General features: G+C 43.8%; 1 protein-coding gene across 7 annotated transcripts in view; it reads left to right on the top strand.

The window, feature by feature from the left end:
- Positions 1-18,881, top strand: part of NCOA6 (nuclear receptor coactivator 6) — a 123,762-nt gene extending 104,881 nt beyond the window's left edge. For 6 of the 7 annotated variants that reach the window (XM_074406420.1, XM_039479321.2, XM_074406421.1 and 3 more), the window contains 2 exons: positions 3,316-3,464; positions 18,315-18,881. In XM_074406420.1, the coding sequence (XP_074262521.1) occupies positions 3,316-3,464; positions 18,315-18,358 (193 nt within the window). In that variant the 3' untranslated portion in view covers positions 18,359-18,881. The remainder of the gene's footprint in view (positions 1-3,315; positions 3,465-18,314) is intronic. The other variant, XM_039479320.2, reaches the window with a different exon arrangement.
- The last annotated feature ends 460 nt before the right edge of the window (positions 18,882-19,341 follow it).

The following is a 19,341-nucleotide window of genomic DNA, read 5'->3' as shown; positions in this document are numbered from 1 at the left end:
ATTTTCTAAAGAAATTTTTTTCTAATCATTTTGACATGCATTTTAAACCATGAAAGTAGTAAAAAGTTTATTAAAGAAAAACAAATTCAGATCAGAGAATTACAAAGAAGAAAATAACCCACCAGTAAACCAGTATTCCTACAACTCAACAATATTCACTGTACGTATATTTTAGTTCATCTGCTTCTAGTCTTTTTCACACAGTATGCACCCAGATATATTGTCAGATTCATGCGTATAGGGCTGGGCATGGTGGCTCATGCCTGTAATCCCAGCACTTTGGGAGGCTGAGACAGGTGGATCATTTGAGGTCAGGAGTTCAAGACCAGCCCAGCCAACATGGTGAAACCCATCTTTACTAAAAATACAAAAATTGGCCAGACGTGGTGGCTCACGCCTGTAATCCCAGCACTTTGGGAGGCCAAGGCAGGCGAATCACGAGGTCAAGAGATCAAGACCATCCTGGCCAACATGGTGAAACCCCATCTCTACTAAAATACAAAAATTAGCTGGGCGTGGTGGCGCACACCTGTAGTCCCAGCTACTCAGGAGGCTGAGGCAGGAAAATTGCTTGAACCCGGAGGTGGTGGTTGCAGTGAGCTGAGATTGCGCCACTGCACTCCAGCCTGGCACCTGGCGACAGAGCAAGACTCTGTCTCAAAAAAACAAAAACAAAAAACAAAAATTAGCTGGGTGTGGTGGTGCATGCCTGTAATCCCTGCTACTTGGGAGGCAGAGACAGGAGAATTGCTTGAACCTGGGAGGCAGAGTTTGCATTGGGCGGAAATCATGCCACTGCACTTCAGCCTGGGGGACAGAGTAAGACTCCATCTCAAAAACAAACAAAAAATTATGTGTATAAAGCTCATATTTATTCATATCTAGTTACATATATACTCAATATATATAACAATGAAAATGGGATTATACTGTTCATTATGTTGTTAAGTTTTTCCCATTTGGTAATGTATTATGAACAATTTTTGTCATTAAATAATCTACAACATGATTTTTCATGACTCCATATGGGTGCCATGATTTAGCCAACTAATCTACTATCATTAGGCATTTAGGTCTTCTGTTTTCACTAATACAAATAAAATGTTTTAACTTCCTCATATGTAGAGCTCTGTAGAAAGATGTATTTCCTTAGGGACCTAGAAATGGGATTGCTCAGTCAAGGGTTACACCAGAGTTTCTCAGCCTCAACATTATTGACCTTCTGGGCCAGATAATTGTTTGTTGTATGGGGCTTGTGTTTAGTGGCATCCCTGGCCTGTACCCAAAAGATGCCAGTAGCACCCCTTTTCCCAAGTTGTGACAATCAAAAATGTCTCCGGATGTTGCTGACTGTCCCCTAAGAGGCAAAATTGCCTCCTTTTGAGAACCAGTGGGTTACACAATTTATACTGCAATTAGGAGTGTATGAAAATGGTTTTGTTCCTGTATCCTCAGTAACAGTCAATATTAACAATTTTATATCATCATATACTAAGAAAAGGGGGTTGGGGTGGGGACAATCAATATACCTAGCAGTATATCATGAATTATTCCCATTCTGTGGCTTCTAATATGCTGTTATCTAAGCGTACCAGGATCATTAGTAAATGCATATATATGTTAATTTCCTAGACTTGTATACTATTTTGAGTTAGTAGCAATTTGCAGATATTAAAAACCTTTTTCATGATTCTGAAAAATGACAAAATCCACATTTAATTTTTGTATTTTGTAATCTTTTTTTTTTTTTTTTGAGACAAAGTCTCACTCTGTCACCAGGCTGGAGTATAGTGGCACAATCTTGGCTTGCTACAACCTCTGCTTCACGGGTTTAAGTGATTCTCCTGTCTCAGCCTCCCAAGTAGCTGGGACTACAAGTATGCACCACCATGCCAGCTAGTTTTTGTGTTTTTAGTAGACACAAGTTTTCACCATGTTGGCCAGGATGGTCTCGATCTATTAACCTCATGATCCACCTGCCTTGGCCTCCCAAAGAGCTGGGATTACAGGCGTGCACCACTGCATGACCATAATCTTTTATTTTTATTATTTATTATTTTTTTTGAGACGGAGTCTTGCTCTGTTGCTAGGCTGGAGCACAGTGGTGCAGTCTCAGCTTGCTGCAACCTCTGCCTCCTGGGTTCAAGTGATTTTTCTGCCTCAGCCTCCCAAGTAGCTGGGACTACAGGCGCATGCCAAACTAATTTTTGTATTTTTAGTAGAGACAGGGTTTCACCATGTTGGCCAGGATGGTCTCGATCTCCTGATCTCATGATCCACCCACCTCAGACTCCCAAAGTGCTGGAGTTACAGGTGTGAGCCACCATGCCTGGCCAATCTCTTAATTTTTGAAGAGGAATATTCCTACCTTAAGAAAATGGGTGAGGGGCCAAGTGCAATGGCTCACATCTGTAATCCCAGCACTTTGGGAGGCTGAGATGGGTGGATAACTTGAGGTAGGGAGTTCAAGACCAGCCTGGCCAGTGTGGTCAAACCCCACCTCTACTGAAAAGACAAAAATTAGCAAGGTGTGGTGGCACATGCCCATAGTCCCAGCTACTCGGGAGGCTGAAGCCGGTGAATTGCCTAAACCCAGGAGGTAGAGGTCAGTCACAGTGAGCTGAGATGGTGCCACTGCACTCCAGCCTGGGTAACAGCATGAGGCTCGGTCTGAAAAAGATAAGAAAATGGTTGAGAAAGTTTGGGGAGTTTTGTTCCAAGTTTTTTTATGTCTTTTACCAGTTTTTCTACAATTTCACCAACATTATGCTTTACTCTTTTATTTTGACTAATGCAATAAGCTAGATTCACTTTTAAACTCCCAGTACTATAGAAGGCAATAGTGCTTATTGTCCCAGGTTGAACTCCTTTCTCTCCAGAATAACTATATAGTTCTTTTTTTTTTTTTTTTTGAGACGGAGTTTCGCTCTTCGCTCTTGTTACCCAGGCTGGAGTGCAATGGCACGATCTCGGCTCACCGCAGCCTCCGCCTCCTGGGTTCAGGCAATTCTCCTGCCTCAGCCTCCTGAGTAGCTGGGATTACAGGCACGTGCCACCATGCCCAGCTAATTTTTGTATTTTTAGTAGAGACGATGAGGTTTCACCATGTTGACCAGGATGGTCTCGATCTCTTGACCTCGTGATCCACCCGCCTCGGCCTCCCAAAGTGCTGGGATTACAGGCTTGAGCCACCGTGCCCGGCTTAACTATGTAGTTCTTAGTCTCCTACTTTATGAATGAAATTATCTGAAGAGCCCATTTTTTATGTGGCCTGATTCCCTCACCTCCTTGGAAATTTTTGCTTCTCTCTGTCAGCAGTGAGCCCAAAGAGATAGTTGAAAAGTCCAAAACCCCGAGCCGAAGAAACTCCCGAACTGAAGAACCAACTGTGGCTTCTGAAAGTGTGGAAAATGGACATCGTAAACGATCGTCTCGACCTGCTTCAGCCTCCACCTCTACTAAAGGTGAGCAGTGGGATGTGGGTGCTATTTGTGGGTCAAATAGAGGAATAGAGTCCTTATCACAGTGGCAGAAGACTTTGTCCTTCATCTTTACTTCTATTTGTGAAGTATGTCAAGTGTCTTTATCTTCTACTACTTGTTTGGTCTTTCCTTTATTTGTTCATTTAACTATATGTTTTCTGTGTGTGTACACAAGAGCAACAAGCACTGCTGGAAAAAAGAACATAATTGAGCAGATTTGTTCCACTGTTTTGTTTGTTTTTGTTTGGTTGGTTTTTTTGTTGTTGCTGTTTTGTTTTTTGAGACAGGGTTTCACTTTGTTGCCTGGGCTAAAGAGTGCAGTGGCACAATCACAGCTCACTGCAGCCTGGAATTCCTAGGCTTAAGTAATCCTCCTACCTCAGCCTTCCAAAGCTGAGATTACAGGAATGAGCTACCACACCTGGCCTTGATTCCACTTTTTTTTTTTTTTTTTTTTTTTTTTTTTGAGATGGAGTCACATTCTGTTGCCCCGGCTGGAGTGCAGTGAGTGGTGTGATCTTGGCTCACTGCAACCCCGCCTTCTGGGTTCAAGTGATTCTCCCGCCTCAGCCTCCCAGGTAGCTGGGATTACAGGTGCATGCCACCATGCCCAGCTAGTATTTCTGTTTTTAGTAAAGACAGGGTTTCTTCATGTTGGCCAGGTTGGTCTCAAACTCCTAACCTCAAGTCATTTGCCCATCTTGGCCTCCCAAAGTGCTGGGATTACAGGCTGAACCTCCATGCCCAGCTGATTCCACTTTAAATTTATTGTCACCCACTTCACATAGGTCCTGAATATGGCCCAGGTACCTTTCTTTCTTTCTTTCTTTTTTTGCATGCACTTAGGGCAGAGGCCCAGGTATCTTTCATGTTTCCATGGTCAACTCCTTTTCTCACTCTCTACTCTTTTTAAACCTCTAGTATAGACTTATATAGTCTATACTTCTTCCACTCCCTCTTGGTGGAACCCTTACCTCTTCACAGAGAAAATAGAATTCCCTCAGCTTCCCACTACCAAGAAATAAATCCAACAGTATCCTCCTTTGCGCTTACTGTAATAGAGCAGCTGTCCTTCCTCAAGTCTAAGGCTGGTTCCTCCATCCATGCCTTTTATCCTATCTTTTCTGACCTTTTCACTTTACCCTGTGAGTGTTCTCTGTTGACTACTATCTCCTTTTTGTATTAACTCTTCCCTTGAGTTCTGTGACCAAGAACACTCTGTTATTTTCTGCTACCACCTCTCCGGCTGCTCCTTCTCAGTCTCCCTTCCCAGCCATTAGATGGTGACCTTCCTCAGACTTCGATCCTGAGTCACCTTTTCTCTTCAAATTTGTATTTTCTTTCTAATGGATCTCAGTCATGCACCTCTTCTTTAGTTACAGCCTTTCACAGATGACTTGCAAATTTGTATTTCTCTTTCTAGTACAGATCGCTAGAGATCTTAGACAACTGTATGCACATCCTTATTGGAACCTCAGACTCAACATGTCTAAAACCAAACTTGTGATTTTTACCCCCAACAGTGAGATCCTCTGCCATTGTTCCCCATCTCAATAAATGGCACCACCATCTATCTATTAGGAAAGTCCTCCTTGATACCCCTCTCCCTTACCCTTATATCAAATTCATCAAAAAAACTGCCCATTTTATCTCAGATGGCCCTTTTCCATCTTCATTACTACCCACTAGCTTAAAACCCTTCAATGATTTACCACTGTAATTAGGATTCAAGTCTGAAAGCTTCAACCTAGCCCACAAGCTTCTGTGTGGTCTTGGCCCTGTCATCTCCCAGCCTCATCGCATTCCCATTGGCACTTTTGGACATGCTGTCCTCATTCCTCCCATCACAGGCCTGTACATATGTCGCAGCTCCTGCAGGAAGTGCTCTTCCCTCTTCCCACCTCTCTTCTCCTTAACTTCCCAACCTTTCTACTTACCTTACCTCAGTTCTCACTGTGGTAGGGAATCACAGCACCAGATGTTTCTTTGTAACACCACAGCTATAACTTTATGTCAGTTTGTGGCATAGGTAATTAGTATGTGTACTCTGTTAGGGCAGGAGATTATGTCTGATTTTGCTTACCACTGTATACCTGGTGCCTAGTATGGAGCCAAATACAGAGATATACCCATCAGTAATAATCAGATGAATAACCATCAAATATGTATTAAATACCTACTACATGTCAGTCCCTGAGGTTGTAATAGTGAAAAGACAGAGTCTCAGCCAGGCACAGTGGCTCAGACCTGTAATCCCAGGGTTTGGGGAGGCCAAGGTGGGTGGATCACCTGAGGTCAGGAGTTTGAGACCAATCTGACCAACATGGTGAAACCCTGTCTCTACTAAAAAAGTTAGCTGGGTATGGTGAAGAGCACCTGTAATCCCAGCTACTCAGGAGGCTGAGACAGGAGAATTGTTTGAACCTGGGAGGTAGAGGTTGCAGTGAGCTCAGATTGTGCCATTTCACTCCACTGGGTGACAGAGCAAGACTCCGTCTCAAAAAAAAAAAAAGTCTCTTGTCTTCACCACATTGAAAGACGAATTCAATATTCTGTGTTAAATGTTAAATGCTATGATAGCAAAATTACCTGGCATTGTAAGAGCATATAGCTGGGATGCCTTGCTCTTCAAGTCAGAAGGCTTTCTGGAAAAAAATGACATTTAAGCTGAGACCTGAAAAATGAGGAGGCAGTGACCAGATCATTCTCTTAGGAAATGTGCTGAGCTTGAGTAGTTCAGTTTGGATAAGTTAGGAACTGGGATCCTGGCTGAGTACCTGATATCAGGCAGACTGCTGAGAAATGGTCAAGTACCAGTGGGATCCCAGCCTAAAGACCAGGCAGATTCTGGTGTACCCACACTGGACACTGGACACGGATCTGAGGACTCAGCTACTGTTGGCAGGTTATGTCTCTAGGCAAGAATGTCATGATGCTTCACAAGAGCCTCTGGGAGTAGGCCACAGGTCCACGGGTCATATACAGGTAAAATTGAGGCATAGAAAGTACCATCACCATACTCAGCCTGCTGGAGAGTTAGGGGGCAAGGGTGAAAGGGGCCTTCTTTTCCAGGAATACTGTGTACACCACAATCAGGGTCCTCTTAGGTACCCTCACTTTAGGTGGAGAAGTGAAGCCAGTAACTTCCTTCCTCCTCCCTGGGAATCATCTCTAGGCACAAACTAGTTTGGAAGGAAGCATACTTTTCATTATATTGAAGTACTAAGAGCATAAAAGGGAGCCAGGCGCAGTGGCTCACACCTGTAATCCTAGCACTTAGGGAGGCCGAGGTGGGCAGATCACGAGGTCAGATCATCGAGCCTATCCTGGCTAACATGATGAAACCCCGTCTCTACTAAAAATACAAAAAATTAGCCAGGCATGGTGGTGTCCACCTGTAGTCCCAGCTACTTGGGAGGCTGAGGCAGGAGAATCACTTGAACCCTGGAGGTGGAGATTGTAGTGAGCTGAGATCGTGCTACTGGACTCTAGCCTGGGCAACAGAGTGAGACTCTTACTCAAAAAAAAAAAAAAAAAAAAAAAAAAAAAAAAAAGTAACATGCCTGGAGTTCTGTGGGAAGATCTGCTTCCCCTCTGCTTCCCCTCAGTTCTGCACGTTCTTGTAGCCTTTCATTCTCCCAAAGGAGCAAGGTCTTCTAGGCTATAGAATATGGTATATAATTACCTTTAAAGCAGGAAAAAGGTATTGGCCTTTAAAGATACCACACACCAGATCTTTGGAACCTTGACCTCAGCCCAGAGCCTCAAGGTACTAAAGGTGTTATTTACAGGGCACCAGAAAGAATCTAAGAAGCAGCTGGGACAGTTAAGAAGAGGTGCTCAAATTAGAACCACTCTGTAGAGAACTACCAGCCAAGAAAAGATGGAAAGCTAGAACCTGTTTTAGGGAGTGTTAGGGATGGGGAATAAGCCTGTACACTTAAACTGGACATTGTCCCAAGGTGGTAGTGGTGATGTTGGAATGCCTGGCACATCTATGTTTTGAGGCTTAGCAGGTGGCTTAGAAGAGGGGCATAATGATTCTCAGGCTTTGTGCTCTTGCATAGAGAGGTGTTAAATGTCTCCCTAAAGAATGGCATAACTAAAAATATTTTTAAAAAATAAAAAAGAATGGCATAGTTCTGGCCAGTCCCTGGAATCACAGTCATGTATAGGTCTCCACATCAGTCTCAAGACCTCAGGCCATCATTCTCTAACTGTCCCTGGTTAAGTTACCATGTATGAGTCAAAAAACAGACTCAGTTCTCCTGCTGTACTCTCACTACGTGCTTCTGACACCAGATGTAAGGTGTTTTATCCCTGCACATCAAGCAAGCAATCAGTTCTGCCTCAGATACCAGCTGGGTGTCCTCCAATTCAATTCTGACATTGTCTGCCTAGAGATAGTATCAGATCCCACAGGTTGAGGGCTCAGCTCCATGGGACTGCTGCCCACTTCCAGTGCCAGGCACAAGCCCCAGGTTGTTTTATCTGAGCTTCTGACCAGCTGGCTAAAAACTGGAGTTTCCATGAGCCCCTTCTAACCAGGTTCAGTTAATTTGCTAGAGTGGCTCATAGAACTCAGGGAAATATATTTACCAGTTTATTATAAAGCTTTTTTCTTTTCTTTTTTTTTTTTTTTTGAAACAAAATCTTACTCTGTTGCCCAGGCTGGAGTGCAGTGGCAAAATCTCATCTTACTGCCACCTCCACCTCCCAGGTTCAAGAGATTCTTATACCTGAACCTCCTGGGTTGCTGGCATTACAGAGGGTCACACCACCATGCCTGGCTAGTGTGTGTGTGTATGTGTTTTTAGTAGAGATGGGGTTTTGCCATGTTGGCCAGGCTGGTCTTGAAATCCTGACCTCAAGTGATCCACCTGCCTCAGCTTCCCAAGTAGCTGGAACTACAGGTGTCCACCACCCCGCCTGGCTAATTTTTTAATTTTTTTGTAGAGACAGGGTCTCCCCATGTACCCAGGTTGATCTTGAGCTCCTGGCCTCAACTAATCCTCCCACCTTGGCTTCCATATGATAGATTTTCTTTTTAACTTTTACTTTTGCTTTATTTTTTGAGACGGAGTCCCACTCCATTGCCCAGGCTGGAGTACAGTGGCATGATCTTGGCTCATTGCAACCTCTGCCTCCTGGGTTCAAGCAGTTCTATGCCTCAGCCTTCTGAGTAGGTCTCACTGTGTCACCCAGGCTGGAGTGCAGTGGCACTGTCATCACTCACTTCAGCCTCAAACTCTTGGGCTCAAGCAATCCTCCTGCCTTAGCCTCTTGAGTAATTGAGACTACAGGCACACACCACCACGGCTAGCCAATTTTTTTCCTGCCTTAGCCTCTTGAGTAATTGAGACTACAGGCACATACCACCACGGCTAGCCAATTTTTTTAGTTTTTGCAGAGACAAGACTTACCATGTTTCCCACGCTGGTCTAGGGCTCCTGGGCTCAAGTGATCTTCCTACCTTTGCCTCCCAAAGTGCTGGGATTACAGACGTGAGCCACTATGCCCTGCTGATATTTTAAAGCAGTGGTCCCCAATCTCCAGGCCATGGACTGGTTGGTAGTGGTCTGTGGCCTATTAGGAACTGGGCTGCACAGCAGGAGGTGAGTGGGGGCAAGCAAGCATTACTGCCTGAGCTCCATCTCCTTTCAAATTAAAGGTGACATTAGATTCTCATAGGAGTGTGAACCCTACTATGAACTGTGCATGTGAGGGATCTAGGTTGCATGCTCCTTATGAGAATTTAATCCCTGATAATGAGGTGGAACAGTTTCATCCTGAAACCATCTCCCGCCAACCCCCAGACGGTGGAAAAATTGTCTTCCACGAAACCAATCCCTGGTGCCAAAAGATTGGAGACCACTGTTTTAAAGGATATAAATGAACAGCCAGATGAAGAGATACACAGGGCAAGGTCTGGATGGGTCCCAAGTGTAGAAGCTTCCATCCCTGTGGAGCTGGTGCCCTACCCTCTTAGCAGATGGATGTGTTCTTGTTCACCTGCAAAGCCCCCTGAATTCAGTCTTTTCGTGGATTTTGTTTTTTGTAGTTGTTGTATAGAGGAAGAAGGAGAAAGGGAGGTAGGTCCCTTTTAGGTTTTTAGGGGGGCTTCATTACATAGGCACGACTGATAAAAGAGTTGGCCATTTGTGATCAACTCAACCTCAGAGCTGTTTCAGGAACCATGGACAAAAGGCCAGATACTTTAACAAAAGATTGTTCAGTCACTTAGGAAATTACAAGAGTTATAGGAGCTGTGAGCCAGGAATGTGGAACAAAAACCAAAAAATATGTAGCATAGTATCACAGTTACCTTTTGAATCAGAAATGAGGACTGTAGCTCTTTTGGTTTTTAAGTATTAAAGCTCTTGGAGCCAAATTAAAGATTACGTACTTTTTTGGCTTGTATATTGTATCCAAAAATGTGAACCAAGTTATCAAATAATGTAGTGTGAGTGTATTTAAACCCATACCCAGAATGTGATCACAAAATACTGAGCTGCTATCTAAAATGCATGCATCTCAAATGTGGAAACATACGCAGTGCTGGGTACCTGAAACACAAATGAAGTATCTTCCGGCAGAATCCGTACTTTTTAAAGTTTAGAGGGGGGAATGGGGACTTTTTCTTTTTGCATTTCATAAAAGAGTTTGGTCATACGTATCATATGCGAACAAATGCAGAAACATTCTGTGTTTTTCATGAAAATCTCTAAAGCTGAGAAACACTATGAGCAGTTTATAATGAAAAGTGTTGTTATTTTTTTGTATTGTTGGAGAACCAGTGACATTAATCACGCTCCTGCTGTGAGAGCCAAGGCCTGCCAGACTGCCAGATTAGAGCAGGTGGGGAGGATGATTTCTGGGCAAGTCCAGGAAGGCCCACTTGGTTTTGGTCATTTGATCCATCGTTTTTGTTGGTTGGGTCACTTTTAATTACACAAAAATTCACTACCACAAATCATTTTTTAAAATTGCACCTGATTAGATGTGTTGTTTACAAACATGCAAATGAGTAGTTCTCCTTCCTGACATGGTGAATTTGCCACAAAAACACAAATGATTTTTCTGGCTTTATCATTATTTACTCTTCCATTTATAATAGTTTTTGTTATATTTTCAACTGGGAAAAAGGTAATTATCTTTAAAGAGGTGGTTAAAAACATGAAGTTCAAAGCATAAGTTTGAAACCAGGAAAATATGTTAATTTAAGGAAAGTTCAGAGCAACCTGTAATTATCAGCAGCTCTGGGTGTCCATTGGGCACCATAAGGTGCCTCTGACAGCACAGTTTGTGATAGCCTTACCCTACCCACAGCCAGTGACTTGAGAAGCAACTGTCTAAAAAAATACAGGGTATACAGATACACTGAATTAAAACAGAAGTGTTATTATTATAGATATGCAAATGAGCATACATTGATAATGTCATGGGAAAAAACCCTGAAAAGTAATCACCTGAAAGTGTACTCTAGCAGCTTCATTTAGAAACCAACCATGAAAATTGTGAAGAAAAATTTCCAGAATTTTTTTGTTTTAAGAAGAGTCTCGCTCTGTCACCCAGGCTGGAGTGCAGTGACATGATTTTGGCTCACTGCAACCTCTGCCTCCAGGGTTCAAGTGATTCTCTTGCCTCCACCTTCTGAGTAGCTGGGACTACAGGCATGCACCACCACGTCTGGCAATTTTTTTATTTTTAGAAGAGGCGGGGTTTTGCCATGTTGGCCAAGCTGGTCTTGAACACCTGACTTCAAATGATCTGCCCACCTCTGCCAATAAAAGTGCTGGGATTGCTAATGCCCTTTTTGGCCTTAGCCCACCTGCACCCAGGTGATTATTAAAAAAAAAAAAAAAAAAAGTGCTGGGATTACAGGTGTGAGCCACTTGGCCAATTTCAGAATTTTTTACAATTACTTAGAAGTTTCAACTAGAAGTAGCATAGTGAAGCCGGGCACAATGGCTCACGCCTGTAATCCCAGCACTTTGGGAGGCTGAGGTGGATGGATCATCTGAGGTCGGGAGTTTGAGACTAGCCTGGCCAGCAAGGTGAAACCCCATCTTTACTAAAAATGCAAAAATTAGCCTGGCATGGTGATGCACATCTGCAATCTCAGCTACTCAGGAGGCTAAGACAGGAAAATTGCTTGAACCCAGGAGGCGGAAGTTGCAGTGAGCCGAGATCTCACCACTGCACTCCAGCCTAGGTGACAGAGCAAGATTCCGTCTCATTAAAAAAAAAAAAAAAAGTAGTAGTACAGTGAAAGGCACAATGACGTGAGCAAGGTCAAAGTTCATTTCTGTTTTTTATTTATTTTTATTTTTTTCTTATTTTTATTTTCTTTTATTTTTGGTTTTTTTTTTTTTTTTTTTTTGATGGTCAAAGTCCATTTCTAAAGCTCCTTGGATGATAGAGGTTATATAAGTAGAGTGTTACACTGTAGATTTAGTCAAATTTGCTTAAGGTCAAAATGAGGCAACAAGGCTGAAAAACAAATCCCTTTATTAGGTTAGTTACAAATTTAAATGTTCCCCCAATGACATACATGGACAGTCACTAAAAGACTATTTTTTTTTTTTTTTTTTTTTTGAGACGGAGTTTCGCTCTTGTTACCCAGGCTGGAGTGCAATGGCACGATCTCGGCTCACCGCAACCTCCGCCTCCAGGGCTCAGGCAATTCTCCTGCCTCAGCCTCCTGAGTAGCTGGGATTACAGGCACGCGCCACCACGCCCAGCTAGTTTTTTGTATTTTTAGTAGAGACGGGGTTTCACCATGTTGACCAGGATGGTCTCGATCTCTCGACCTCGTGATCCACCCGCCTCGGCCTCCCAAAGTGCTGGGATTACAGGCTTGAGCCGCCGCGCCCGGCTCACTAAAAGACTATTATTGACCCAGTTCTTTACCCCCTAGTTGGTTCTAAGACATGGATATAAATGATCTGACTACACTACTAGACTTTGAACTATTTGTCTTTCTGTGAAAAGACACTAATTTTGTAAAATCCCTGATGGTTAAAGAAATGAAGGTAGGTTCACAGTCAGGCCACGCAGACTTTAAGAACAGTATGCTGATCACAGTCACTCTGAGTGAGGTACACCCTGACTGGATCATTACCTTCTACATCACTTACCTAGAATGTCTTACCTTAAGAGTTAATTTATTGCCAGGCACAGTGGCCCACTCCTGTTAATCCCAACACTCTGGGAGGCTGAGGCGGGCAGATTAGTTGAGGTCAGGAATTTGAGACCAACCTGGCAAACATGTTGAAACCTCATCTCTACTAAAAATACAAACATCAGCTGGGCATGGTAGCGCATGCCTGTAGTCTCAGCTACTCGGGAGGCTGAGGCAGGAGAACTGCTTGAACCCAGGGGCGGAGGTTACAGTGAGCTGAAATTGCGCCACTGCACTCCAGCCTGGGCAACAGAGTGAGACTCCATGTAAAAAAAAAGTAATTTGCCTATTCATTAGAGTGGTGAAAGTGGTAACATTTTGGAGGGAGTATAAAATTGACTACCAAAACAAAAAATTCATCAAAAAATCTTTTTTCAGACATGGAAAGTGACTTTGCTTTATGACTCAGATTGACTGAAATTTTCCAGGGAAGGTGATTAAGACTTCAAACTGAGTTTAAAATTTTTTTCCTCGTGGAAATATGAAAGTATATCCTTCTCCATGTTTCCCCCCTCAACCCCCACGAACAGTATCCAAAAGATTAGGGTTTTTTTGTTTGTTTGTTTTTGAGATGGAGTCTCTCTCTGTTACACAGGATGGAGTGCAGTGGCCTGATCTCGGCTTACTGCAATCTCTGCCTCCCGGGTTCAAGCAATTTTCCTGCCTCAGCCTCCTCAGTAGCTGGGACTACAGGTGTGTGCCACCATGCCCAGCTAATTTTTGCATTTTTAGTAGAGACAGGGTTTCATCATGTTGGCCAGGATAGTCTCGATCTCAACCTTATTATCTGCCCGCCCCAGCCTCCTGAAGTGTTGGGATTATAGGTGTGAGCCACTGTGCCCGGCCAAGATGAGGGTTTTTTGTTGTTGTTGTTGTTGTTGTTGTTGAGATGGAGTCTTGTTCTTCACCCAGGCTGGAGTGCAGTGGCACAACCTTGGCTCACTGCAACCTCCACCTCCCGGGTTCAAGCAATTCTCCTGCCTCAGCGCCCCCAGTAGCTGGGATTACAGGCATGTGCCACCACACCCAGCTAATTTTTGTATTTCCTTTTTAGTAGAGACAGGGTTTCACCCTCTTGGCCAGGCTGGTCTTGAACTACTGACCTCAAGTGATCCACCCACCTCGGCCTCCCAAAGTGCTGGGATTACAGACAGGAGCCACCTCGCCTGGTCATAAGATGAGGGTATTTAATGGTGTGTTTGTGGGGGTTTTTTGCAGTTTCTAGCACAAATCACTTGTTTACTTCTAGCCCCACTCATTGATTCATGCTCAGAGGCAGCCTGCCAGTTTATTGAGTGCCTCAGAGCAGTGACAGATGGGAAGGAGCAAGGAAGGAGGGGGAGTCTGAGGTTCCTTCTCCTCCACCCCTCACTCTCCACTTTTTTTCCCAGCCACATATGTTTCTCAGACACTTGATCCTTCATATCACAACAAGGGAAAAGCTTTCAAAGTTGAGCTAATTGTAGGGCTGTAGGGCCCCACAAGGTCGTGGGGTGTCCCTTATGCTGTGCTGAGGTGCAGGATCTGAGAAGTAAAGAGACAGGACACTGAAGCACTGGTGAAGAGCATCTGGACTTGGGGGGCCACGCCACCTGTGAGTGGAGATCGGCGAGAGCCCCACATGCCCAGAAGCATCTGTATTTATTAGGTACAAGCAGGGGGCAGGGTCATGAGTGAGGTCATCATCTATAGGCTTAGTAATAGGGCATACATAATCATGTAAGTCACAAGTGAGGGGGCCACCCCATTAAGTCACTTGGGCAGAGAGGTGGGCCCTGCACAGTAGGGGGCCCCCTCACTTGTGACTCACATGATTATGTATGCCATGCACAGTAGTAGAGGGTCATGTACAGAAAAGGGATCCACCCCCATTACGTCACCAAGGCAAGGAGGTGGGCTGTGCAACAGGTGTCATGCGCAACACTTCTTATCTGGAGGCTGGAGACTCCAAAGGATTTCTTTTTTTTTTTTTTTTTTTGAGACGGAGTTTCACCCTTGTTACCCAGGCTGGAGTGCAATGGCGCGATCTCGGCTCACCGCAACCTCTGCCTCCTGGGTTCAGGCAATTCTCCTGCCTCAGCCTCCTGAGTAGCTGGGATTACAGGCACGTGCCACCATGCCCAGCTATTTTTTTGTATTTTTAGTAGAGACGGGGTTTCACCATGTTGACCAGGATGGTCTCGATCTCTCGACCTCGTGATCCACCCGCCTCGGCCTCCCAAAGTGCTGGGATTACAGGCTTGAGCCACCGCGCCCGGCCGACTCCAAAGGATTTCTAATAGAAAGATACTGTAAGCCAATGCAGTGGGAGCTGACAGACTTGTGTGCTCTTAAGATATTTATGGGAGGATGATTTGAGCTAGCACAGAAGTGAGAAAAGACTGACAGGGTGTACAGCCACCATAACTTCTCCCTTGGTTATTTATGGGAAAGTAGATCTGAGGCCTACTTTCCACAGGAACTGGATGCAAGGTACTACAACTCCTTTATCAGGAGGAGAGGCTCTTGCTCCAAGCCTGCCATACGGTGTATGCCCTTTCAGGCAGGGATGCCACCGCCTGGGTCTTTGGTTCTTGTCCTGGTCTGGCTGTTTTCCCACGTACTGCTTCTGTTCTGTGACTGCTTTAGGCATTTCTCTTACTGCAGACTATTACATGGTTATATAGAAGGATTATATAAATCAGCATTAAATGTGTCAGTACAGCTCCAACTACAATACCTATGTGATTATATAGAAAGATACGTAGAACTAAGTTGTTAGATATAAGTATTAAGTATGATTATATAAGCTAGATATATGTGAACAGTAAGTTATACTTCAGGCACTAATCCTATGTACTAATATATTATTATATATAAAGGATTATATAAAGGAAATAGCTGAGTAATAACACTATAAACTAAGATATTCTTCAGGCACTAATTGTGCCTGGGGTCTGGACGGGTCTCCTTCCTCGGTGTCCATGGGGGGTGTTACCCACAATTAATGAATGTTTTGCTGAGGATGAACACTGGCAAGACAAAAACCCTGCCTATTTTTATTGCAAGTGACAAATTTGCTTCAGTGAAAATGAAGCTTGAGAGTCGTACATGAAGAATTGATTTTAGGGAGTTGTATGGGCTATGTGAGACTCTTAATTTACAGGAATTAAAATAAAGAACACGGCCAGGCGCGGTGGCTCAAGCCTGTAATCCCAGCACTTTGGGAGGCCGAGGCGGGTGGATCACGAGGTCAAGAGATCGAGACCATCCTGGTCAACATGGTGAAACCCCGTCTCTACTAAAAATACAAAAAATTAGCTGGGCATGGTGGCGCGTGCCTGTAATCCCAGCTACTCAGGAGGCTGAGGCAGGAGAATTGCCTGAACCCAGGAGGCGGAGGTTGCGGTGAGCCGAGATCGTGCCATTGCACTCCAGCCTGGGTAACAAGAGCGAAACTCCGTCTCAAAAAATAAAAATAAAAATAAAAAAATAAAGAACACCATTATTAACACCCCAGCAGATTAACTGTCCTCTGATTAGTAAAAGACTAATGAGTAAATCAGAAAGACTGATTCTACCACATGGCACAAAAAACACATGACCTCTGAGAAGATAAACATAGTGAAATTTCCATCAGCAGAAGCCTGAAATTACTGTACTGGTCACCTCTTGGAAAGTCATCTAGGCCTCACTTCTTAGCAGTCACCTTAGCTAAGAGAGCAGTAAAATTTTTCCTTTTCTCAGACTCTACATATTTATTAGCATCTGAGTTCACAAAATATTGTGATACAAAAGACAGAGGAAAATTTGCTTAGAATACAACTTAACATGCAGTATCAGAAAACTCAGCGAAGTTACCAGAAATCGGTAAGTCTGATTCATCTTTTGTATTGATGTATTAGGTAGAAGCATTTTTTCTTCTTGATGAGAAGTAATTTTAGAACATTATTTTCATATTAAAAACAAAATACGAACTAAAGGTGACCTTTTGAAATCAGTATGAGATTTTAAAGAAATGTTTACATTTGGAGAGCTTTACACTATTCACGGTACTCTGCCATAACTTTGTGTAGATTTTTTTTTTTCAGTAGAGACAGAGTCTCTCTCTGTCACCCAGGCTAGAGTACAGTGGCATGAACATAGCTCACTTTAGCCTTGAACTCCTTCAGCCGTGAACTCCTGGGCTCAAGTGAGCCTCCTACCTTGGTCTCCTGAGTAGCTGGGACTACAGGCATGTGCCACCATGCCTAGCTAACTTTTTTCTTTCTTTTCTTTTTTTTTTTTTTTAAGACGGGGTTTCACCATGTTGGTCAGGCTGGTCTTGAACTCCCCACCTCAGGTGATCCACCCACCTTGGCCTCCAAAGTGTTTGGATTACGGGTGTGAGCCACCACGCCTGGCCTCTTTTTTTATTTTTTTACTTTTTGTAGAGATGAGTTCTCACCATCTTGCCCAAGCAGGCCTCAAAACTTCTCGGCTCAAGTGAGCCTCCTGCCTCAGTCTCCCAAAGTGTTGGGATTACAGGTATGAGCCATCGCACCTGGCCAAAAAGCTTTTAAGAAACACAGTTTAAGGCCGGGCGCGGTGGCTCAAGCCTGTAATCCCAGCACTTTGGGAGGCCGAGGCGGGTGGATCACGAGGTCAAGAGATCGAGACCATCCTGGTCAACATGGTGAAACCCCGTCTCTACTAAAAATACAAAACATTAGCTGGGCATGGTGGCGCGTGCCTGTAATCCCAGCTACTCAGGAGGCTGAGGCAGGAGAATTGCCTGAACCCAGGAGGCGGAGGTTGCGGTGAGCCGAGATCGCGCCATTGCACTCCAGCCTGGGTAACAAGAGCGAAACTCCGTCTCAAAAAAAAAAAACAAAAAACAAACAAACAAACAAAAAACCACACAGTTTAAGTCTAGCATAAGATTAAGATACTGATTGTACAATAGAAACGAAAGAAATCAAAACATAGTCGTTTCCCTTTATGTCACTGTCATTCTTTGTGTAGATCACTCAGTTCCCACCTCTTCCATGAAACCTTCAGGCTCACTTGGGCTCAGAGCAGGCTGTTGCTTGTTCTGAATTGCATTCATGACTGTATGTGTATGTATCCACAGTCTTGATGTAACTGGCTGGGCCACAGTAGACACTCATTGACCAGAGTCCATGGTTGTAGTGTTTAGACCTTGACTATAGCATGACAAAAAGAGTTCCTTACTTTAAAACAACAGCTTAGCTTCAAAAGGGATCCTAAGACAGTTATTTTACACTCTAACACAATTTACCACTTGCTTATGGCATTACTGATTTCTCACCAAAAACATTGTCTGTCTAGTCACACTTCATTGTATGACGGAAACTGTGAAGGAAACCGTGAGGTTAATTGCCCAGCTACAAAGGCTGTCTCCACCTTGCACTTTCTCTAGTCAGGTGTGCTTCATCTCCCACCACCTCAGTCACATTCCCCCAATTCTGCCCAGTGCAGGGCCACACCCTCTTCCCAAGTAAGCCCTCAAGCAGCGCCTGCGACTCTCTCCATTCAGAGTGCCCCTCAGACAGCTTCCAAGTCGAATAGGGCTCCCCTTAGGTCTGCTCTGCTTGTTGCGCACTGCCTGAAGGGCACTGCTGTAATGAGTCACCTCCGCTGAACATCTCCTTTCTTTCCCTCTACAGACATAACCAGTGCGGTGCAATCCAAGCGAAGAAAATCCAAGTAAACAACCAGGATGGTGACGATACTTGTAAATGTGTGTGACTTTTACAAAGAGCAATTTTGAGCTGTGACTTTTTTAAATCCATTTCTGTACAGTTAGTAATTTTAATAATGTGGCCCTTTTCCTAGTCCCTGCAACCTGTTTCATAAAGTGCAATGGGGAAAGCAGGATTGTTGAGCCCTTTTGGTGTTGCAAGTTGAAGTTCAAGGTTTCTAAAATGTTTTCTTGTATTGAAAGGAGCTAGTGCCATTATAAATGTTATTAGTTTTCACATTTCCTAGGCAGCCTAGAGTACAGGGTGAGCATTTTTAGATCTCCTAATGACGTACTGTGCCGTGGAAGTACTGTGTGTGAATAGCCGTAGTGGGGGCAAAAGCAATCTTCTCATTTGGAAATGTTGTAAATAATTTTATTATATAGTGTTTTGGATGTATTTGTTGTAGAAATGGACCAGTGAATAAAGAGAATCTAAGGATTTGTACAATGTGAAATAATGTGTTAAATAAATATTGTCATAGAACATAAAGTTATGTTATTGGTAAGGGATTATTCGGTGACAAGCCCTTTCTTTGGTCCTTAAATAAGCAGACACAGCCTTCTTTGTGAATGGGATTCTCATCTAGTCCTCATTGCACCTGAGATGCCCACCTGGTAAGTTGAGGAAAATGTACATACTTGCTCACCTCATTCTTGGCTTTGAAGAAACTAGCTCTGTTTAGCACTGTGCCAACTACTTTGATATCTATTGCTCAAATTTCTTTTGGATGCAAATATCAAAATCAACTTAGAGATCAGTGGCCACCCAGGATTTTCTAGTGACAAGAAGCTGTCAGCAGCGGAGATGGCATTATTCACCACATCACACATATCTGCTCCTCCATGTGCATGGTGGATTGCTCCAAAACAATTGTGCTGACGTTTCCTCCATAGAGGAGATTAAGCCCAGCCTGGCCTCTAAGATTGTGCCAGCATCAAGAATCTAGCCC

This window comes from Saimiri boliviensis, chromosome 9, assembly GCF_048565385.1.
Source record: "Saimiri boliviensis isolate mSaiBol1 chromosome 9, mSaiBol1.pri, whole genome shotgun sequence".
Classification (NCBI taxonomy): Eukaryota; Metazoa; Chordata; class Mammalia; order Primates; family Cebidae; genus Saimiri; species Saimiri boliviensis.
Note: the sequence above shows the minus strand (reverse complement) of the source record. Positions and strands in the feature narration are given on the sequence as shown.